Source organism: Salvelinus namaycush, chromosome 23 (assembly GCF_016432855.1).
Source record: "Salvelinus namaycush isolate Seneca chromosome 23, SaNama_1.0, whole genome shotgun sequence".
NCBI lineage: Eukaryota > Metazoa > Chordata > Actinopteri > Salmoniformes > Salmonidae > Salvelinus > Salvelinus namaycush.
In genome coordinates, this window is record NC_052329.1 from 38,613,605 (window position 1) to 38,638,032 (window position 24,428).

Here is a 24,428-nt window from a genome sequence, read left to right on the forward strand (position 1 = left end):
AGCACATAGTATTTGTTTTACAGCTTCCTCCTCTTGCCTGCCCCAGCTGCAGACTCAGGTGGATCAGGACAGGATTCAGCCCCCTGAACAGCTTTCACAAGCGCTGCAGAGGCTGCTGTGCGGGGGAGGTGCTCCCTTCTTTGAATGTGTGGGGTTACAAGTACCTTTCCCAGCTGCTCCAGGAACATCCTCCTCGTGTTCCGCTTATCAGGCATCCAGGTAGGGTTGATCTTGTTCCATATCACGAAGGCATTGTATGAGGATAGATCAATGATGTTATGGAAGATGACCAGGAGCCAGCGGGCTGTCATCGTACTGCAGATGTAATTTCCAATCACCTTGTCCAGGTTGTCCACGCCTCCTTTGTTGTGATTGTAGTCCAGGATGATGGCTGGCTTCCTGTCCTCACGAGCACTGATCTCAGCCGTTTTGTGCAGTGTGCTCAGGAGGACCACATTCTTGTTCCTCTTTGGGAGGTAAGAAACTAGAGTGGTGGTGGGGGTGAAGGCAAACTTTTATGAGAAGGCCTCTCTCCCCCTTGTTGCAAGGAGTGCAGGGGGGAGCTCAGGCTTGTTCTTTCTAATTGTGCCAACCATGGTGATCTTCCTCTTCAGGATCTTGCTGGCTGAGTTAAGAGGTGAAGATATAGTCACATGTGACATTGTGCCCCCTCAGTCCATCTGTCACATCAAGCACAACCCGCATCCCCTGGTTCTTCTCCGGGTCTCCACTGGTCGGCTTCCTTGTGTAGACTTGCATCTTCCAAGCATAGCTGGATTGTGCATCACAGGGCACCCATATCTTGATGCCATACTTTGCTGGCTTGCTGGGCATATACTGCCAGAAAGGACAGCGACCTTTTGACAAAAGAGGTTACTATCAGTAATTAGTATCAGTGTCACAGAAAACAATCACAAGAATCAATGATATTACAGAAATACATAATAAAATGAACTGTGAAAATCAATTACATTACAGATGAAAATAAAAATGTACCTCTGAATAGAACCAGTTGCTCCTCCACTGTTACTTCAGGCCCAGGGTTATAGAGGTATGGCAGACGCTCCACCCACTTCTCCCAGACATCTCTTATGGTCGCGAGTGTGAGTCTCTCACACTTCTTGCAGGTCTTGACTCACGGTTATCAAATCGTAGCATTCTTGAGAAAGTGTGAAAGACTTTCAGTGGCATCGAGGCACGGAAAATCGCCCTTCCACTATCTGCATCCCAGAGACTACATGTAGCCTCGCCTCGGGATCTATAGACACACGCTAAGATTAGCAGCCCTATGTAGGCACGCAGGTCAATCTCATCCATCCTTTTCCAGTTCCATATTTACGGAAACCCTCCAAATTTGTCATCTCCAGGATAATTTTTTCAATGGCTCGTGTGATGAACATGTAGAATGTTGAGGCGATGTCCTGGGCATGGGCAACTGCATGTCTTGTGGGCACTGGGTTCATCCTTATGACATTTTGTGCTGCCATCCTGCCCTGGTTGTCATAGGGTGACATGGACCATGTTATTTTGCTGTTCTTTGACAAAAAATGTCTCTCTTTCAGCTTGGGGGATTTCTTCTTCTTCCCCATCGTCTTCTTCAGATACCTCCTCCTCTTCTAAATCACTGTTCTCTTGTTCCTCCTGGACATCTGAAAAAAATCTGATCTACGACCTGTTGGGCACTGAAACGTGTACTCATGGCTTCAGCAAAGAGAGAACTGGGTACTGTCATCTGCAACACCTTTATAGCCTCTAACTGCATAACCCATTAGTAAACAATGCTTTCAATAAATGTTTATTTTGTCTGAAATGTTGTTTATTTGGTCTGAAATGTTGTTTATTTGGTCTGAAATGTTGTTTATTTGGTTATAACTGCAGGGTCAAAAATTACCCTAAGACGATCTTTGTACCCGGATGGTGTACAAATTTCATGGAAATATGAGCAAAGGCGATGTTTCACTTTTTCTAATGTTGGGGTCACTCTTGGAAAAGTCATAAAATTTCAAGTTGAGAAAATATCATTTAGGAGGTTTTCTCTGCTGTTAAACATAGTGGCGGGTCATTTTTTAACCTTAAGAAAACACAAGGGTTAAGTTAAAATACTTTAAACTACTACTTAAGTTGTTTTTGGTGGTATATGTACTGTACTTTACTATTCATATTTTGGACAACTTTTACTTCACTACATTGCTAAAGATAATAATGTACTTTTTACTCCATACATTTTCCCTGACACCCAAAAGTACTTGTTACATTTTGATTGCTTAGCAGGACAGGAAAATGGTCCAATTCACTCTCTTAACAAGAGAACATCCCTGGTCATCCCTACTGCCTCTGATCTGGCGGACTCACTAAATACACATGCTTCGTTTGTAAATTATGCCTGAGTGTTGAAGTGTGCCCCATGCTTTCCGTAAATAAAAAACAAGAAAATGGCATCATCTGGTTTGCTTAATATAAGGACTTTGAAGTGATTTGTACTTTTACTTTTGATAGTTTAGTATATTTTAGCAATTACATTTAATTTTGATACTTAAGTATATTTAAAACCAAATACTTTTAGACTTTTACTCAAGAAGTATTTTACTGGGTGATTTTCACTTTTACTTGAGTCATTTTCTATTAAGGTATCTTTACTTTTACTCAAGTATGGGTACTTTTCCCATCACTGGTTATATGTGACCTTAGTAGCCCAGTAAACTCCTCCTATTAACTCTGTACCTGAATGGCGCTGATGCGTTGGTAGTACCCATCGCGGTAACGACCATTCTTTAATTTTTTTTGATGTACTTTCATTTATTCTGGGGAGCCCAATTGAGACCAGCGTCTCATTTGCAATGGTGCACTGGGGACAACAATTCCATCAACACAGAAGATAAAAACTACAAGACAGCTATGAATACATGACACCAGGTTAATACAACAAGTTATAATAGTAAATTGAAACAATTGCACACTTCAGTAAACTAATTTACAACAGAGTTTTAAACTGCCCTATCGGCACAAGGGAATCGGGTGTACTTTGTTTTGTAAGGTATTGCATAACTGTGGTGCGTTAAAACTAAAGGTGGATTTACCAAACTTTGTCGAGACAAGCGAGACCTCAAGAGTTAACCAGCCCTGCAAACAGGTTTGGTATCTCATATTTTTATATTTCTACAGGGAAGTGATGTATGATGGAAGCTTGTGGAGCAGAGCTTTGTAAACATGAAAGGAGTAATGAAGTGATCAACGCGACTTTAGTGGAGGTCCAGCCGATCTTCTGATACAGGACGCAGTGATGAATATTAAAACTGTCACCTGTAATAAAGCGAAGGACGCTATGGTAGATGGCATCCAATGGTATAAGAGTAGCGGCTGCTGAATTTTGATAAATGGTGACACCATTATCAAGAACTGGCAGGAAAATTGACTGCACAATGTCATGACTGTCCTGTGAGGATCCAAATAGGTCAGATCAGCTTTGCACTAAATAACTTCAACCAGACCCTCTCTCACCCATATAGGGTGAAAAGTATACACACTATATGTGTGAGGTCCATCCGATGCGTTGTGTATGAAATCTGAAAAATTATGAAAGTGTTTTTGTTAAGAGAGGGAGGGATGTGAGACATTTTTCTATAACTGTGCACAGTAAGTAGTCACCGCCCCCTTGAGTGAGGTCAGAGAGCATGTCAGCCTGCCAGAACCGCCCCTTTCCTGCAAACTGTATAAATTATTGGTTAAGAAATGAACATACTAGACCAGAGAGACGTTGAGCTGCAGCTCACGTTTAAAGTGGATTAAAAACCTTTAATCTCAACACGAGGTAGGGACGATAAAGTCACCTCCTGGACAATCACTGGTACGGCTGATTAGCTGTCTGGAGTAAAGTATCTAGAAAGCGAATTGAAGTGGAACCAGTCTACTACTCTTCTCAAACCCCCGTGGTACGCTACTCTCATCACCCCACTGGGAACCATCGACACGGCTGGCTAGCCTACCTTCAAAGAAGCATCTTTCAGAGCGAATTGAAGGAGAATAAACTTGTAGTTCTGTTCAGGACTACCCGACAAGTCACCGGATACCGGATGACTGCAGAGGAGAACAACAGTAGAAGATGGGTGGGGACCCCTTTTGGACAATCAGAGCCTTACAAGCATGAAGCAAAAAGGCCCAACCAACCCCCTTTCCAAAAGTGAGAGTAACCTGTTTTAGAGAAATGTAATCATCGAATATTGTAAGAGCTTTCATTGTCTGCTTATATGCTCCCTTTATTTATCCTACGGTTCTGACTTGGTGTACAGGGAAAACACTGTAAGAATGGCCCATGTTCTGAATTCTGTCACTGTACATTTCAAAAGTGCTTAACAAATTGTTATATTGACTACGTCTGTCCTAGCTCGCTCATTAATGTCTTAATCGAAATTATGGATTGCCTCTTATCCTCTTGTCGTCCCCTTATGCCATAGTTTGTGGATCTCAATTGTCATTAGAAACCACATTTGTTTAAGCAAGTCAGCCATATCAGCTATGTTTTTTTAAAAGGCAGTAAATGAGACTAAATCATATCGCTGCCAGACAAGGCTCCGCTGATAGCCAGGTGTAGCAGTGGTTATATGTTGAGGCTGCTGTTGGGACAGCTTTATGTAAGCCGTTTGTGGGCACCATTTGTCACCGTTATAGTGCAATTAATGTATTGTTTAGTGTTGTGTTGTGTAGTGGCTTTGCTGGCATGCATCCCACTTGTTTTTTTTTTCCCCCACCAAGATTTACATGCTAAGACTGGCACTGCTCTCAGACTCGCAAAGATGCACCCCGAGTCCGAAAGATAGGGAAAATATTTTCCACTGTTTATTATAGTGGAAACATGCACACACACTCACAAACGCACACACACACACACACACACACAAACACACTGCAGATAAGTAGTAAACCTTGTGCTGTCTTACCTGGAGTATGGTCATGTGAGTAACTTTGTCCCTGGAGAGATGTAGGGTTCACACAGCAACGTTCTGTTGTTGGGTTAAAGCAGGCACCTAGACCACAAGGCTTCTTCCCAGGCATACTGCATGTGGAGAAACAGACACACACACAAACACACAGACACACACACAATTAGATGCATAATAAACTTGTACATAAAGACACACACAAACAAACCATAAACATAAACATAATTATATGTACACAAATGCACAAGCTCAGTTACTCTTTTATTTATTTTAAAAATAATCCATAAGCATGTTTTTAATTATTCCACCACTCTCAGACAAAGGTTTACAGTTAAAGGACCACTTGAGGTTATCATAATATCAATGTGCTTGTTGGCAGACCATTCCAATGTCTCGGGCTAAGGCCAAGAGCCTAAACCTCAAAAGGACATCAACAATGATTATTTTAAAACCTGAATGTAAATGAAATGGTTGAATTGAACATTGAATAAAGAGAGTGAAACATGAGGTTCAGTATATGGTTGAAGGCCAAAGGCAACCTTACCAGTTTGGAGAATTCTGAGCAATTCCCATGTGCTGAAAAATAGAAAGAACAAAATACACACAAAGATGACAAACTATCATAATGTGAAGTTTCATTACAACCATACAAAACCAGTAGGTTTCCTTTTACTAACATTAAACATTGTCCTTTCAGATGAGATATTTCTTAATGTTCAGTTTTTCACAGATATTTGCTTCATGTACAAGAAAAGGCATTGTGGTAGGAAAAGGTTCACAAAAAAAGAGAGGCATGGCATAGGCTAGACATAACATCAAAAAAGCAGCCTCCCCACCCTCCCCAGATGAGGGACGGGGCTGGAGAAATGTAATCACTCTCTAATTCATAGAAAGAATCAATGGGTACATATTATTCATTTATATGTCCAAAAATGGATGTAGCAACTGCTGATTGCCCCTTTAAGGACTTTTAACACCTTTCCACATTACATAACCCCCCCCCCCCCCCCCCCCCCCCCCCATATACTCAATATTACACATCCCCTTAATATCCAAAATACCTGAATATTCCCTATAACCTCCATTTTATATTGCACACTTGGTTACATTTCACTTTAGTTCACTATCGCATGTTCACTAATGAGTGAGTCCAAATGTAGAGTGAAGATGGCGCCGACAGACATGGCAACTCTGCTTCTAGCTCCTAAGCAACTTTGCAGTGTTAAATTGTTTTGTGTGTTATTTCTTACATTATTAACCCAGAACGTTTTTGTGTTATTACATACAGCCGGAAATAACTTTTGGAAATCAGAGCGGCGGTAACTCTCCAACATCATGACCAGAAATATGACTTTCCCGAATTGGATCCTTTGTTCGTACACCCCAGGGCAATGAACTTATCCCAGTGGCTGCTCCAAGACGCCACCAGCGGAGAAGAGATATTCAGAGTGGACTTCTAGTCCGACTCAGGAGGCATGCGACCAGCCACCGCTTCCGAGTATTTTACTCACTACTGTTTAGTCTCTGGACAATAAAGTAGACGAGCTCAGGGCGAGGATCTCCTTCCAGAGAGACATCAGGGACTGTAACAAACTCTGTTTCACGGAATCATGGCTCACTCCAGATATACTATCCCCGTCCATAAAGCCAGCTGGGTTCTCAATACATCGCGCAGATAGAAATAAAGACCTCTCCTCGAAGAAGAAAGGTGGTTGTTTATGTTCATGATTAACTAATCATGGTGTGCTTGTGATACCGTACAGGAACTTAAGTCCTTTTGTTCTCCCAACCTAGAATATCTCCCAATCAAATGTCCATCATATTACCTCCCAAGAGCATTCGCTTCGGTTATAGTCACAGCCATGTATATTCCCCCTCGAGTCGATACCATAACAGCCCTCAATGAACTTTGTGCAAAGTGGAAACCACATATCCTGAGGCCACATTTATTATTGGCAATTCAACGGCTCAGACACAAGACGTATGTGACAGCGTCTACAGACAATCACGGATTACAAAGGGAAAACTAGGCACGTTGCGGACACCTACGTCTAGCTTCTGAACAAGCTAAACACCTTCATTGCCCACTTTGAGGATAACACAGTGCCACCAACGTGGTCCACTTCCAAGGACTGTGGGCTCTCGTTCTTCATGGCCGACGTGAGTAACACATTTAAGTGTGTTAACTCTCGCAAGGCTGCCGGCCCAGACGGTATCCCTAGCCGTGTCCTCAGAGCATGCGCAGACCAGCTGGCTGGAGTGTTTACGGACATATTCAATCTCTCCCGATCCCAGTCTGCTGTCCCCACTTGCGTCAAGATGTTCACCATTGCTCCTGTACCCAAGAAAGCAAAGGTAACTGAACTAAATTACTATTGCCCCGTAGCACTCACTTCTGTTATCATTAAGTGCTTTGAGAGGCTAGTTATGGATCATATCACCTCCACCTTACCTGACACCCTAGACCCACTTCAATTTGCATACTTCCCCAATAGAGTCACAAATGATGCAATCACCATTGCACTGCACACTGCCCTTTCCCATCTGGACAAGAGGAATACCTATGTAAGAATATTGTTCATTGACTAAAGCTCAGCCTTCATCACCATAGTACCCTCCAAGCTCTGCATTAAGCTCGGGGCCCTGGGTCTGAACCCCACCCTTTGCAACTAGGTACTGGACTTTCTGACGGGCAGCCTCTAGGTGGTGAAGGTAGGAAACAACACCTCCACTATGCTGATCCTCAACACAGGGGCCCCACAAGGGTGCATGCTCAGCCCCCTTCTGCACTCTCAGTTCACCCATGACACATATGATGGCGCCGGAGGAGAGGGCTGCCGTCTTGGCTCTTAACCAACCATGCTATTTTTTATATGCTTTGTTCATAACTTGTTTTGTACATAATGTTGCTGCTACCGTCTCTTATGACCGAAAAGAGTTTCTGGACATCAGAACTGCGATTGCCCACCTCAAGCTGGACAAAGAGTTCTTCTTCAAAGAGTTGGGTGGGAGGGATATACTACTACAGACACCTGACCAGGCCCAGATCCCCGTGATTCACTGGAGAAGGAAACAGAGATTTCGTGGAAAAAGATCAGGGTGCCTTGGGAGGAACAGGCAAAGAGTGGCTAATCTGCCCTTGCCTTTCATCCTGCAAGCTGATGTTCAATCGCTGGGGGAAAAAATGGGACGAGCTGAAAGCATGTATATCCTACCAACGGGACAATAAAAACTGTAATATCTTATGTTTCACTGAGTCGTGACTGAACGCCGACATTAAGAAAGGCTGGTCATGGCTCACATCAACACCATTATCCCAGAAACCCTAGACCTACTCCAATTTGCATACCGCACAAACAGATCCACAGATGATGCAATCTTTATTGCACTCCACACTGCCCTTTCACACCTGGACAAAAGGAACACCTACTGTATGTGAGAATGCTATTCATTGACTACAGCTCAGCGTTCAACACCATAGTGCACGCAAAGCTCAACACTAAGCTAAGGACCCTGGGACTAAACACCTCCCTCTGCAACTGGATCCTGGACTTCCTGATGGGCCGCCCCCAGGTGGTAAGGATAGGTAACAAGACATCTGCCACGCTGATCATCAACACGGGGGCCCCTCAGGGGTGTGTGCTCAGCTCCCTCCTGTACTTCCTGTTCACTCATGACTGCACGACTAGGCACGACTCCAACACCATCATTAAGTTTGCTGATGACACAACAGTGGCAGGCCTGATCACCGACAACAATGAGACAGCCTATAAGGAGGAGGTCAGAGACCTGACCATGTGGTGCAAGGTCAACAACCTCTCACTCAACGTGATCAAGACAAAGGAGATGATTGTGGACTACAGGAAAAGGAGGACCTAGCATGTCCCCATTCTCGTCGACTGGGCTGTAGTGGAGCAGGTTGAGAGCTTCAAGTTGGTTCCTTGGCGTCCACATCACCAACAAACTAACATGGTCCAAGCACACCAAGACAGTTGTGAAGAGGGCACGACAAAACCTATTCTGAAATGGTCCTCAGATCCTCAAAAGGTTTTACACAACATCCCCTTTACCTTTGATGACTCATAAGGAAAAACTTTAACACTGTCTGTGTGGGTGGACCATTTCAGATTGTCAATGATGTGTACACCGAGGAACTTGAAGCTTTTCACATTCTCCACTGCGGTCTCGTTGATGTGAATAGGGGCATACTCTCCATGACGTCCACGATCAGCTCCTTAATTTTGTTGACGTTGAGGGAGAGATTATTTTCCTGGCACCACTCTCCCAGGGCCCTCACCTCCTCCCTGTGGGCTGTCTCGTCATTGTTAGTAATCAGGCCTACTACTGTTGTTTCGTCTGCAAACGTGATGATTGAGTTAGAGGTCTGTGTGGCAACACAGACAAATCAAATGTTATTTGTCACATGCGTCAAATACAACAGGTGTAGACCTTACAGTCAAATGCTTATTTAAAAGCCCTTAACCAACAATGCAGTTTTAAGAATATATATTTTAAAAGTAAGAGATAAGAATAACAAATAGTTAAAGAGCAGCGGTAAATAACAATAGCGGGGCTATATACAGGGGGTACTGGTACAGAGTCAATGTCAATTTGCGGGGGCACTGATGTTGAGGTGATTGAGGTAATAAGTACTGTACATGTAGGTAAAGTTATTAAAGTAACTATGCATAGATAATAACAGAGAGTAGCAGCAGCGTTCCGCGGGGGGGGGGGGGGGGGGGGGGGTGTGCAGATAGTCTGGGTAGCCATTTGATTAGCTGTTCAGGAATCTTATGGCTTGGGGGTAGAAGCTATTTAGCAGGCTCTTGGACCTAGACTTGGCGCGCCGGTTACGCTTGCCGTGCAGTAGCAGAGAGAACAGTCTATGAGTAGGGTGGCTGGAGTCTTTGACAAATTTTCGGGCCTTCCTGACACCGCCTGGTATAGCGGTTCTGGATGGCTGGAAGCTTGGACCATCTACAGAGTCTTGCGGTCCGAGGCCGAGCAGTTGCCATACCAGGCAATGATGCAACCAGTCAGGATGCTCTCGATGGTTGCCTTTCACAATGTAGAGTGGTAGCTTTACCTTCTGTTTGTTGAGCTCCACTGTAACAATCACGCTTCCTCTCACTGGAACAATCTCACCGGTGTATGTTTTCAGCTTCATCTTTGTGGGCTGTAGTGTGAGGGGATGTAGTTTCTCCTTGTATACAGCCTCAGACAGCAAATATATGGCTGCTCCAGTGTCCACTTGCATCCGTACTGCGTTTCCATCCAGTAGCGGTGTCACCCAGTATCCGTATCCATTGTCTGAAATGGACAAAACATGCAAAGATTCTTCCCCTTCAGACAGGGTATCACTTTGTTCATCCTGTGTGTGCTCCATTGTATGCACTTTCTTTTTGTACTCCCTGAAGTCGCTTTTCCTTTGTTCAGTACTTTTGTTATGATTGTCTCTTTTTGTTTTTACATGCACGTTCGATGTGACCCTTTTTTTCACAACTTCTGCAGTCTAAGTCTTGCACCAACACTCCTCTGCTTGGTGACCTGGGTTCCCACAGCGATAGCATGGCTTGCCACCTCCTGCCTTGCTTTTTAACTCCGTAGACACCTTATGCACTTGGGTCGATGCACTTAGCTGTTGTGCGTCTTTATTTGCCATTTCCATTGACATACTCACTTCTATTGCTCTCTGCAATGTTAAGTTACTCTCAGTCAAAAGGTGTTTCTGAATCGCCTCGCTGCGTATGCCACACACTAACCTATCACGTATAGTGTCACTCATTGATCTCCCAAATTCACAGTGTTCAGATAACTGTTTCAATACAGCCCAAAACTGTGAGATTGATTCCCCCTCTTGATTTCTCTTATGAAACCTGAATTTCTCTGCGATTATCAGTGGTTTGGGAGAATAATGTCCTTTTAAGGTAGCCACAATTTCATCATAGGATTTATCACCAGGTTTTTCAGGCGTTACTAGTGTTATGTCTTTGGCTATGCCGGATTAAGTGATATGACATGCTATTCTATAAAATCCTTTCTCTGTAATTAATATTACCTGATTGAGCTAATCATGTAAATGTAATTAACTAGAAAGTCGTGGCACCACGAAATAATATTTATAGAGCAGTTATCTTCCGAATAAACTCTTAAAGACCTAGTAATATTTTACATCAATAGCAGTCAATATTAATCGTCACCTTATTTCAGTCTCATCTGAAAGTTGTAAATTCTTGCTTATCTTCACCAACCCTGGTTAACAAGCAAGTTAACAAGCAATACAAAATTGTGATCAATTATTTATTTACTAAATACCTAACTAATCACACAGAATTACATATACACAGAATGAATCGTTCCTTGCTTACAAATTATGTCATAAAGGAAAACGTACCTCGCGTACGGAACAGATATGACAGCTGGTTACACAAAAGAAAAGGGGGCTGGGTTTGAGTGAAAGAGCAGGAAGACTTGAGGAACAAAGGGAGAAGCCATGCTATCGTAAATACACTATCTTATGCATTCTAAATTACCGCCCATTTGGAAAAGGAAAATGCAATAAATATTTACTCTGAGCTGCGTTTCGGTAGGTTGGTGGTAGATGGAAGGCCGTGTTGCCCAACAGAGTCCTTTGAAGAATGTCTCTGCTGGTAAATTGGATACGTTGTAGTAACGTCGTTGTGTTGTAGACGGGATACTCTGTCTGTTCTTTCCTAGCCCACGTTTGCAGCTGCTGTTGCTAACTCAACGGCTAGGAGGTATCACTTCTGTAGTGAATAAGAGTTCAAAGTTCAAACCATTCGCAACCAAAGCTCACGCTGAGGTTGGCTTCGTTCTGTAGTTATTATCTGAACCATTCTGACATCGGATCGTCATCCTAATGTACCCAGAACAGGAGGTTACATTTTCGTCAAGGCTTTATATAGTGGAGGGAGAAAGGTGTGTTTTCATAGTTTTATAACCCATGTCTCTTCACAGGGGCGGGCCACTGATTGAGCAGAACCTTATGAAAACCCAAATCTCTCATTTGGAGGCTAAAATTACATTTAATCTTTTCACCAATAATTTTATATTCAAACATTTAAATTGAACAACAATTCCATGTGAATCCGATAACTACAATGTGCAGACTTTCCACTGTAGAGTTTATGTCATCCTGTCATTGATGAGAATGTCTCAGATGACAACCGAACTGACATCATATTCATTAAGTACCAAAATATGGTTCGGATTACCAAAATATGGTTAATTTCCCCCCACCTTCTGATGTTCCCAGAATCTCTATGTTAATCAAGGGATTTTCAAATGTCACATCAGTAGGGTAGAGAGAGGAAAAAGGGGGGAGAGGTATTTATGACTGTTATAAACCTACCCCCAGGCCAACGTCATGACACTAGGCTGCGCAGTAGATTGAATGTTTTTCCTCTCATAACAGTCAAAAATGTTGGCACAACGACTTCTGCTTTAATTCCATTTGCCAACAGAAAGTATTCAAAACGTTCTGTGTAAGAACTCCATTATTCCCCAGATTCATCAAATGTTCCTATATTTCCAACCAATGGAGACATTTTCGGTTTATTTTTCTTTCTCACACTTTTCAGACGGTCCTTCACTCCCAGACCCTTTTTTAAAATTTATTTTAACTCACGCTGACTTCACTTTCTCCCACAGGGAACTCTTCCTATCCCTCGAGGGTCTCGTTGCTGTGACATCAAAAGCTAGCTAGCATCACTTGACTGGCTAGCTCCACGTTTTGTTTGCGTCTTTCTACAGCAAAAAAAAATTAAGAATTTAACTCAGACTTTCTGCCGAAGATAATGAGCACAAACGTGAGAACGTTTCTTCCTCGTCACCAGTTTTGTTGTATTACTGTATTACTGTATTACTTATATAACTAATATAAGGTCAGGACATGAGACGGGAGTAGAAATTAACGTGGGCATTGTTTAATGCGTTTCACATGAAGAACGTTCCAAGCATTTTAACGTAGGTAAGTAAGGGAGGGTTACAGGTGGCCTAAAGGGACAAAACTAGAATATCAATACACAACAGATCACCAAGGCCATCCCCTACCCGAGCCACAGCCTGTTCACCCCGCTATCATCCAGAAGGCGAGCTCAGTACAGGTGCAACAAAGCTGGGACCGAGAGACTGAAAAACAGCTTCTATCTCAAGGCCATCAGACTGTTAAATAGCCATCACTTGCCAGCTACCACCCGGTTACTCAACCCAGCACCTTAGAGGCTGCTTCCCCTATGTACATAGACATGGAATCACTGGTCACTTTAAATGGAACACTAGTCACTTTAATAATGTTTACATACTGCTTTACTCATTTCATAGGTGTATACTGTATTCTACTGTATTTTATTCAATGCCACTCAGACATTGCTTAATTCCATTCTTTTACTTTTAGATTTGTGTGTATTGTTGTGAATTCTTTGATTCTACCTCGCTGTTGGAGCTAGGATCACAAGCATTTTACTACACCTGTCACGTTCTGACCATAGTTCTTTTGTATTTTCTTTGTTTTAGTGTGGTCAGGGCGTGAGTTGGGTGGGTAATCTATGTTTTGTGTTTCTGTGTTGTATTTCTGTGTTTGGCCTGATATGGTTCTCAATCAGAGGCAGCTGTCAATCGTTGTCCCTGATTGGGAAGCATATTTAGGTAGCCTGTTTTCTGTTGGGTTTTGTGGGTGGTTGTCTTCAGTCTTTGTGTGTCTGCACCAGATAGAACTGTTTCGGTTTTCACGTTTGCTGTTTTTTTGTATTTTGGAAGTGTTCAGTTTTTTGTCTTTTATTTAACATGATGAACACTAATCACGCTGCGCTTTGGTCCTCTCCTTCCACAGAAGAAAACCGTTTTTTTTTTTGATGCCCCTAATGTTCTTATTTGTTCAGAAGGTTCAGTGCATATCGCACAAATACGTTTTTGTACCTGACCAGTTTGCGCTGGGGGAGGATGTGGCACTTCCTGGATGGCACAGCAGCTTGCATTGAGAGGCTTAGGGTTGACTTGGTTTGATGGTTCATTGATGTGGCAGCAGCAGTGGCTTTGCTGGTCAAACTGGTGGTCTCCACAGCACCGGTGGTGACCAGACATTTTGGTCAGGACCTTCCTTCCTTGAAGGACAGTTCCACAGCAAAGCTGGTGGTCTTCATTGTAAAGCTCTGTGGAACAGGTGATAACGATTGATCAAGTGCTTTCAAGCGCTCAGGTCAAGTGTTGACATTGTGAAAGTTAGTGAGTGAACAAAAGAGCCATGAGGTGCAGGTGGGAAATTAGGCTATCACAAAGACTTAGTATGAGAGAATTGGGAAACATCTCACAAACAGCTTTCGGAGTAGACAGACCTCTATGGTCAAAACAGTAAAACAACACCACCTCTTTTTATGCTTTTGGGAAGAATAGAAAAAAACACAACTACATAATCGATGATGACAGCAAATACGTCAATAGATGTGAATAGACCTGATCTCGCTTACCTTTTCCACAACACTTGGAATGGGGTTGGGTCCTGATTAGGATCTGTAAGTCACAGCATAGCTGGTTGAGTGGGTCATAGGCCCTAGAACCACAGCAATCTGACACCAGCTGGCTCACATGCAGAGTCAGCTGACCTGCAAGAAATGGTTGAATCACAGATAAACACATATCAAGCATATCAAAACAAAACTTGGAAGGTGCTGAGAAAATAATGTTTTCACAGTTATCAGGTTAGACTCTAACCTGATAACTGTGAAAACATTATTTTCTCAGCACCTTCCAAGTTTAACCGTTAGAGTGAACAGATGCAGTGGGATACTGCTAGGAGACATGACTCTGTCTATCTCACCACCACAACATGAAGCCTGGGTGAGGTTGAAGGACTTGTTTCCACAGCAGGACTGCCCAGCCCCCTGACGCAATACTCCTTCACAGCAGGTGAACCCTAGAATGTCAAATTTCCCACTGTCGCATAGGTGATCTCTGGGAGACCTGCAAGGCAGAGGCTCATCTTCATGTCTATAAGGCATTATGTGCAGCACATAGCACCGTTTTTTGAAAGAGTGTATCTAGAACCTTAAGCGGTTCTTTGGCTGTGCCCATATAAGAGAACCATTTGAAGGACCATTTTTGGTTCCAGGTAGAAACTTTGAATTCCATGTAGAACCCTTTCCACAGAGGGTTCTACATCAAACCCAAAGGGGTTATACCAGGAACCAAAAATAGTTCTGCCTGGAACCAAAAAGGGTTCTTCAAATGGACATACTATGGGAGCAGCCAAATTACCCCTTTGGAACCGTTTTTTCTAAGAGTAACTAGACAGAGACATAGAGAGGAAATGCAATCCTCACATATACAGAGTCAGATCATGATGACACATCTTAATTAAAAAAAGGTAGTAGGATGAAGTTGACCCTAAACCAAAGCACTTCCGCAACGCGTTATATTGTACAGGGACGGCTGCAGCAGGAGCGAACTCCCCTGTAGGCGGCTCACGGAGAAAGTCGGGAAGGCTGTAATTTTTGGATTATAGGCCATGTTAATATTTTATCACTGCTTGATAACTCTTCTTTACAAAATAAATCTGAGCTGCATGCGATTGAACAAGTCACAGGAAGCATGAGCTTCATTCATTCCTACGTAAGAACAGAATATTGTATGTGGGCCTATATCCTACAGAAATTGGTTCACTCTATGTCCTAAAATAAATTAGTTAATATCGGCAGAATTTTGTATAAAATATTTGGATGGTTAAAGGCTGACGTGATCGTTTCATTTCAAAAAACACTATGTAACATGGCTATAGAATTAGAAACAGTGTGATTTTAGCGTGTGCAGAACGGCTGGCTGTGAAACTCTTTAAACCAGCCTATATAGACTTACTATATCTAGACCAAGGCAATGTCTAGTTTTTTACCATGTTGACAGAATAAATAAAACAGGGTTGGGCAGATCACTTGAAAAATCTTGAATTGAAATTGACTCAAAAATACAAAAGACATATACAGTACCAGTCAAAAGTTTGGACACCTACTCATTCCAGGGTTTTTCTTTATTTTTATTATTTTCTACATTGTATAATAATAGTGAAGATATCTAAACTATTAAATAACACATGGAATCATGTAGTCACCAAAAAAGTGTTAAACAAATCAAAATATATTTTATATTTGAGATTCTTCAAAGTAGCCTACTAACTATAAAATATATTTTGATTTGTTTAACACTTTTTTGATTACTACATGATTCCATGTGTTTTTTCATAGTTTTGATGTCTTCACTATTATTCTACAATGTAGAAAACAGTGAAAAATAAAGAAAAACCCCTGATTGAGTAGGTGTGTCCAAACTTTTGACTGGTACTGTACTTAATAAAAATCTGTGCAAGGACTTTCAATGGTTCGTTAATTTCATTTTCCAAATAATTTAAATAGTTTTTTAAGTGATATAATTTACTCAATTGTAATAATATTTCGCTCTACTTAATAATTGTAAACTCTTGCAACAACTTACCACGTGGCTCCGATTCTGGGAAATTCCAAATGTTTTACTCTGTGATTATTTTACACAGTGCTGTATGCATGTTTGAAGAAAAAAAAGTATATTTCTATATTAGTATTAAGCAGCTTGTTGTGCCATGAGGTGTAATGGATCATGATGAACGGATGTCAAAAGAGTCAGTCAAATTGACATTCAATGATGAGACCACGCATTCACACCATCACTACCCTTACAGATGTCGGCAAATACAGCACACTGAAATATTTGTAGTTCCTCTCGAGTTACTGCTGGTGAATTGAGCATTGTGCTCAACAAAATGGCTTAAAATGGAAAATAATCAAATACATAAAAAATGTTAAACATTCCTGTTTGTGTAACACTAACATTTTGGGTTTACTAATATTTGTGTTTCATCAAGTCATGTTTGAATCACATTATCAGTAAATTAAGCACATTTTTATGGCTATTATTACTTCCCTGGACTTATTTTGTTTGTGTAATTCAAACAACTTGTTATATAACACTACATTTTTGACAGTTTAGATGACAAACAAAGAAATCGCAAGACAAGTTATTTCAACCTTTTAATAATTCATTTTATTTAAAATTTGCTAAGTAGAAATATAATAAAATTAGTCCTACAATAATATTTTTTCTTTGAAAAATAGAGTCAAACCGCATATGTTGAATAGCAAGGCGCTGTGCAGATTCATTCATTTTCATTTTAGGATATTTTCTGCACAGCAGTTTATTGGCCCGAACATACTGAATATCTATCCATAGATTGGAGAAGTATTATTAGTGATCGCCACCAATATGGAAAGTCTGTATCAGTTGGCTGAATTTTTTCGATATGAAAATTAGAAACAGAAATGTGATGAGCTGCACAGGTAGGAACGTGTCCAGACTGTGTGCTGATTGAACAGTTTAGCTGTGAATGTTCTGGAAGCTTAATTCTATTCAATCTGAAAACAATAAGGAGCCCATCGAAACCTGATGGGCCATCAGCGGGACAATATTCTGATGGTGCGCTTAACGGCTGCTGGATGTTTTCTTTTGTTTCTGTGCGTCGAATTGGACACCTAGTCCAAACCAACGGTATTTTTCTCTCCATTATTCAGGACATTTAGAATGGCAACAAATGAGTCACCAAGGGGTCTTAAAATAAAATGATCTGGTGTCAATCAGTTTATGAAATGTCATGACAAATAAATATTAAATTACAGTCCAAGATCTATTGTTGTTAGATGCAATGTGTCTCTCCTTACTGATGTCAGTGAATGCTCCCGAGTGACGCAGCGGTCTAAGGCACTGCATCTCAGTGCTAGAGGCATCACTACAGACCCTGGTTTGATCCCGGGCTGTATCACAACCGGCCGTGATCGGGAGTCCCATAGGGCGGCGCACAATTAGCCCAGCGTTGTCCTGGTTAGGGGAGGGTTTGGCCGGGGTAGGCCGTCATTGTAAATACAAATTTGTTCTTAACTTACTTGCCTAGTTAAATAAAGGTAAACAAATTCAAAATAAATGAATGTTGGGCGATCGAATTGTGCATGTGACTTGATTGAATTTGAATGATGTGAATAGCCTAAGGATGGTGATGAGCAGTGGTGGGAAAGCTATCCAACTGTCATACTTAAAAGTAAAGATACCTTAATAGAAAATGACTCAAGTAAAAGTGAAAGTCACCCAGTAAAATACTACTTGAGTAAAAGTCTAAAAGTATTTGGTTTTAAATATACTTAAGTATAAAAAGTAAATGTATTTGCTAAAATATACTTTAGTATCAAAATTAAAAGTATAAATAATTCCACATTCCTTATATTTCTTGAACTGAAACTTTATTTAACTAGGCAATTCAGTTAAGAATAAATTATTATTTACAATGACGGCCTACCAGGGAACAGTGGGTTAACTGCCTTGTTCAGGGGCAGAACGACAGATGTTATGTAACGGTGTTCCTCCTCCTCTTCATACGAAGAGGAGGAGTAGTGATTGAACCAAGGCGCAGCGTTGTGAAATGACATATTTTAATTAAACAAGACGGAATAAACACGAAACGAAAACACTAGAATAATTAACAAAATAACGAAACGAAAACGTAGACAGACCTGAACTATACGAACTTACATATAACACGAAGAACGCACGAACAGGGAAAATAGACTACACAAAAGGAACGATGTACAAACAAACCGAACAGTCCCGTATGGTGCGACAAACACTGACACAGGAGACAACCACCCACAACGAACACTGTGAAACAACCTACCTAAATATGACTCTCAATTAGAGGAAACGCCAAACACCTGCCTCTAATTGAGAGCCATACCAGGCAACCCTTAACCAACATAGAAACAGAAAACATAGAATGCCCACCCAAACTCACGTCCTGACCAACTAACACATACAACAAACTAACAGAAATAGGTCAGGAACGTGACATAACCCCCCCCTTAAGGTGCGAACTCCGGGCGCACCAGCACAAAGTTTAGGGGAGGGTCTGGGTGGGCATCTGACCACGGTGGTGGCTCAGGCTCAGGACGAGGTCCCCACCCCACCATAGTCAATCCCAACTTGCTAATCCCCCTCAGAATGACCACCCCTCTCCTCCACCCACCTAATATAGGCAACACAAAATAAAGGGACAGCTCCGGGACAAGGTAGCTCAGGACATAGAGGTAGGTGAGAATAGAGAGGTAGATAGAGAGGTAGCTCAGGATAGAGAGGTAGCTCAGGATAGAGGGGCAACTCCGGACTGAAAGGCAGCTCCGGACAGAGAGACAGCTCTGGACTGAGGGGCAGTTCTGGATTAATGGCCGCTCTGGGCTGAGGGGCAGCTCATGACTGGCTGACGGCTCTGGACGCTCATGGCTGGCTGACGGCTCTGGACGCTCATGGCTGGCTGACGGCTCTGGACGCTCATGGCTGGCTGGCGGCTCTGGACGCTCATGGCTGGCTGGCGGCTCTGGACGCTCATGGCTGGCTGGCGGCTCTGGACGCTCATGGCTGGCTGGCGGCTCTGGCAGATCCTGTCTGGTTGGCGGCTCTGGCAGATCCTGTCTGGTTGGCGGCTCTGGCAGATCCTGTCTGGTTGGCGGCTCTGGCAGATCCTGTCTGGTTGGCGGCTCTGGCAGATCCTGACTGACGAATGGCTCTGACGGCTCGGGACAGACGGGCGGCTCTAATGGCTCGGGACAGACGGATGGCTCAGACGGCGCTGGGGAGACGGATGGCTCAGACGGCGCTGGGGAGACGGATGGCTCAGACGGCGCTGGGGAGACGGATGGCTCAGACGGCGCTGAGGAGACGGATGGCTCAGATGGCGCTGAGGAGACGGATGGCTCAGACTGATCCTGTCTAGCGGAAGGCTTTGGCTGCTCCTGTCTGGTGGAAGGCTCTAGCGGCTCCTGTCTGGCGGAAGGCTCTAGCGGCTCCAGTCTGGCGGAAGGCTCTGTAGGCTCATGGCAGACGGGCGGCTTTGCAGGCTCATGGCAGACGGGCGGCTTTGAAGGCTCAATACAGACGAGCAGTTCATGCGGCGCTTGGCAGACGGACAGTTCAGGCGCCGTTGGGCAGACGGCAGACTCTGGCCGGCTGAGACGCACTGTAGGCCTGGTGCGTGGTGCTGGAACTGGAGGCACCGGACTGGAGACACGCACTTCAAGCCTAGTGCGGGGAGCAGGGACAGGGCACACTGGACTCTCAAAGCGTACTATTTGCCTGGTGCGTGGTACCGGCACTGGGGGCACCGGGCTGAGTGCACGCACATCAGGACGAGTACGGGGAGAAGGAACAGTGTGTACAGGGCTCTGGAGACGCACAGGTGGCTTAGTGCGTGGTGCCGGAACTGGAGGCACTGGGCTGGAGACACGCACCATAGGGAGAGTGCGTGGAGGAGGAACAGGGCTCTGGAGACGCACTGGAAGCCTGGTGCGTAGTGTAGGCACTGGTGGTACTGGGCTGGGGCGGGGAGGTAGCGCCGGAAATACCGGACCGTGCAGGCGTACTGGCTCCCTTGAGCATTGAGCCTGCCCAACCTTACCTGGTTGAATGCTCCCCGTCGCCCGACCAGTGCGGGGAGGTGGAATAACCCGCACCGGGCTATGTAGGCGAACCGGGGACACCATGCGTAAGGCTGGTGCCATGTAAGCCGGCCCGAGGAGACGTACTGGTGGCCAGATATGTAGGGCCGGCTTCATGACATTTGGCTCAATGCCCAATCTAGCCCTACCAGTGCGGGGAGGTGGAATAACCCGCACCGGGCTATGAACACGTACAGGAGACACCGTGCGCTCTACTGCGTAACACGGTGTCTGCCCGTACTCCCGCTCTCCACGGTTAGCCTGGTAAGTGGGCGCAGGTCTCCTACCTGCCCTTGGCCCACTACCTCTTAGCCCCCCCCCAAGAAATGTTTGGGTAGTACTCACGGGCTTTTCGGGCTTCCGTGCCAGACGCGTCCCCTCATCATGCCGGTTCCTCTCTCCAGTTTCCTCCGCTCTCCGAGCTGCCTCCAGCTGTTCCCATGGGCGGCGATTCACCTCCACTTTAGCCCATGGTCCTTTTCCTTCCATGATCTCCTCCCAAGACCATAAATCCTGCTTCGTGCGCTGTCCGTTCCTCCCGTTACACCGCTGCTTGGTTCTGGTTATATGGTGGGTGGTTCTGTAACGGTGTTCCTCCTCCTCTTCATACGAAGAGGAGGAGTAGTGATTGAACCAAGGCGCAGCGTTGTGAAATGACATATTTTAATTAAACAAGACGGAATAAACACGAAACGAAAACACTAGAATAATTAACAAAATAACGAAACGAAAACGTAGACAGACCTGAACTATACGAACTTACATATAACACGAAGAACGCACGAACAGGGAAAATAGACTACACAAAAGGAACGATGTACAAACAAACCGAACAGTCCCGTATGGTGCGACAAACACTGACACAGGAGACAACCACCCACAACGAACACTGTGAAACAACCTACCTAAATATGACTCTCAATTAGAGGAAACGCCAAACACCTGCCTCTAATTGAGAGCCATACCAGGCAACCCTTAACCAACATAGAAACAGAAAACATAGAATGCCCACCCAAACTCACGTCCTGACCAACTAACACATACAACAAACTAACAGAAATAGGTCAGGAACGTGACATGTTACCTTGTCAGCTCGGGGATTCAATCCAGCAACCTTTCAGTTACTGGTCCAACGCTCTAACCACTAGGCTACTTGCCGCCATAAATATTAAACCACCCAGACTGCACAATTATTTATTAAAACATTTTTTACGGATTGCCAGGGACACACTCCAACACTGACATAATTTACAAACAAAGCATTTATGTTTAGTGAGCCGCCAGATCAGAGGCATTATGGATGACCAGGGATGTTCTCTTGATAAGAGTATGAATTGGACCCTTTTCCTGTCCTGCTAAGCATTCAAAATGTATCGAGTACTTTTGGGTGTCAGGGAAAATTTGGGGAGTAAAACGTACATTATTTTCTTTAGGAATGTAGTGGAGTAAAAGTAAAAGTTGTCAAAAATATAAATGGTAAAGTAAAATCGAGTACTTTTCGGTGTCAGGGAAAATTTGGGGAGTAAAACGTACATTATTTTCTTTAGGAATGTAGTGGAGTAAAAGTAAAAGTTGTCAAAAATATAAATGGTAAAGTAAAATACAGATATCTCAAAAACCTACCTAAGTAGTAATTTAAAGTATTTTTACCTAAGTACTTCACACCACTGATGATGATGGTGGTGGTGAGAAGCCAGAAACAGACTGACTGTGGTCACCTTAATCATAGGCTTTTGGAACATTGTGTCTCTAAAAACAGAATGTTTAGATTTCTATAGTCACTTGACAACGAGTATATTTTGATTGAGACGTCCAAACGTCGACCTTTTACCATAGGGAAGAGTATTAGGGCCAAGAAAAGATCAAACATAATAATAAAGGAGATGGGTGGTGGTACTTGGATTATTATTTTTTGCACGGTCTATTTCGAGAGAAAAGTGGCAATATTTCGAGAATAAAGTTGCAATATTTCAAGAATAAAGTCGCAATATTTAGAGAATATACTCGAAACTAAATTTCGAGATGTAAGCATTTTGAGAATGAAATGACTCATGGTTTGACAAACACCGCTCTAGCTCTGCCACTGAGCTAGAGCAGTCAAACCATGAGTCATTCCTAAATTATGTCTAGATCACAGCTACAGTGTTGTCGCGCAAAATGTTATGCAGCATCATCTGGATATGTGTGCCACAAAAGTTCAACATTCACCTTCTGCTACCCTTTCTGTCAAGCCATGGACACATACAGTTTGACACAAATGTTAGATAAATCCAATGTATGCACCACACAGAACGCACTGCAACTGCCTCAGCATGTCCCCCCCATTCCCAGTGAAAGTTGCGCACTGCTAGAAACTATTTTGACCACTCTATCGAAAGGGGAGACTCTTAGTTGTGTCATGGGACTCATACGAAGTTTTAAAGGTAGTTTTGTGCCTACCGAAAAAAGAGTGTAAAAAAACGATTATATATTTCCTGAGCTTTCTTATATCTAAAAATAGGACAGACATTTCAAAACCTTGTTTCTTATTATATATTTTGTGACTGTCTTTATTGCCATTTATGAATGTGTTATTCAATGCGTTTCTAGGGGCTATAGTAGTAAAGGCCAAATTCAAATTTTATCAAATCATTTTTTATACCTAAAGGTGTCATCAAATTCCAAATCAAATAGCTAAATAATCCATGGTATGACCATCTTAAAATAATTCCATATGTCAGTTTAGAACCCCCCCCCAACTCCCCTACTAACTGTGAAAAAAAAACTATAATCCAAGTACCACCAACCATCACTGCTTATTTTTTTCCATCTTCACTTGGCCCTACTCTTCCGTAAAATTCGGTATGCTATAGCAGCGTTCCCCAACCACCGGGCACATTTGCTACTGGGCCGCACGGAAAGGAAAATAATTTTATTTAGAAAAAAATATTTAAAAAATACAAATAATAATTACACACAATTGTAGGCTATTTGTGCAGTAAATACATTGAACTTGGTGCAGTCTGTTGGTTCTGTTTTCATCACTCTAATATCTCTATCACGCCCACAACAGTTTACAGATTCTGAACTTGAGTAATGTCTGCCCCGTGAATTCATCACGGTCTGCGTGAGCTAGCTACGTTAGCTGACATGAATAAAAACAATCAAACGTCGCTGGAGAGCTTCTTCGGAAGGGGTAAGGGAGCTTAAAGGCCCAATGACGATGTTGATAATGCAGAGACAGCAGAGCCCGAGACTGCAAAAAAAGAAAGCCTCATTCAATAGGAAATATGACGTCCTACCTAAAATATGGCTTTATTGCGACAGGTGACTCACATGCTCTAAGCCCCCTGTGCGTATTATGTGGAGGCTATCTAACGAGGAAATGAAGCCCTCAAAACTGCTTCGGCACATCGAATCCAAGCACCCTGCACTTAAAGACAACCTGTTGAATTCTTTGAGCGAAGAAAACGGGAACAAGAAGGACAGAAGCAAGTCTTGAAAGACACCGCATCAACAAACGTGGCTGCACTGAGAGCCTCATACTTAGTGGCTAGCCGCGTTGCTAAGGCCAAGAAGCCTTTCACTATTGGCGAGGAGTTGATTCTACCTGCTGCTAAGGACATTTGCCGTGAACTCTTAGGAGATGCTGCAGCTAAAAAGATAGCACAGGTTCCTCTTTCAGCTACGACCGTCACTAGGCGAATTGATGAAATAGTGAAGGACGTTGAGGCACAATTGTTAGAGAGGCTTAACGAGTCACCGTGGTATGCAATCCAGGTCGACGAATCTACCGACATCGACAACAAGGCAATACTGCTTGTTATGTGCAATATATATTTCAGGACGATGTGCGTGAGGATAGGTTGTCCCTGCAGACTAACACAACGGCCACAGAACTATTCAAGTTTTTGGATGATTACATGTCAGGCAAATTTGA

The 24,428-nt window shown here is 43.1% G+C and overlaps 1 protein-coding gene across 2 annotated transcripts in view; it reads right to left on the reverse strand.

The window, feature by feature from the left end:
- Window positions 1–24,428, reverse strand: part of LOC120018406 (galaxin-like) — a 53,161-nt gene that overhangs the window by 13,618 nt on the left and 15,115 nt on the right. The window contains exons 4-8 of one of the 2 annotated variants that reach the window (XM_038961586.1): window positions 14,773–14,915; window positions 14,423–14,557; window positions 13,875–14,107; window positions 5,482–5,513; window positions 4,935–5,050 (exon numbers count right to left, since the gene is read on the reverse strand). In XM_038961586.1, the coding sequence (XP_038817514.1) occupies window positions 4,935–5,050; window positions 5,482–5,513; window positions 13,875–14,107; window positions 14,423–14,557; window positions 14,773–14,915 (659 nt within the window). The remainder of the gene's footprint in view (window positions 1–4,934; window positions 5,051–5,481; window positions 5,514–13,874; window positions 14,108–14,422; window positions 14,558–14,772; window positions 14,916–24,428) is intronic. The other variant, XM_038961587.1, reaches the window with a different exon arrangement.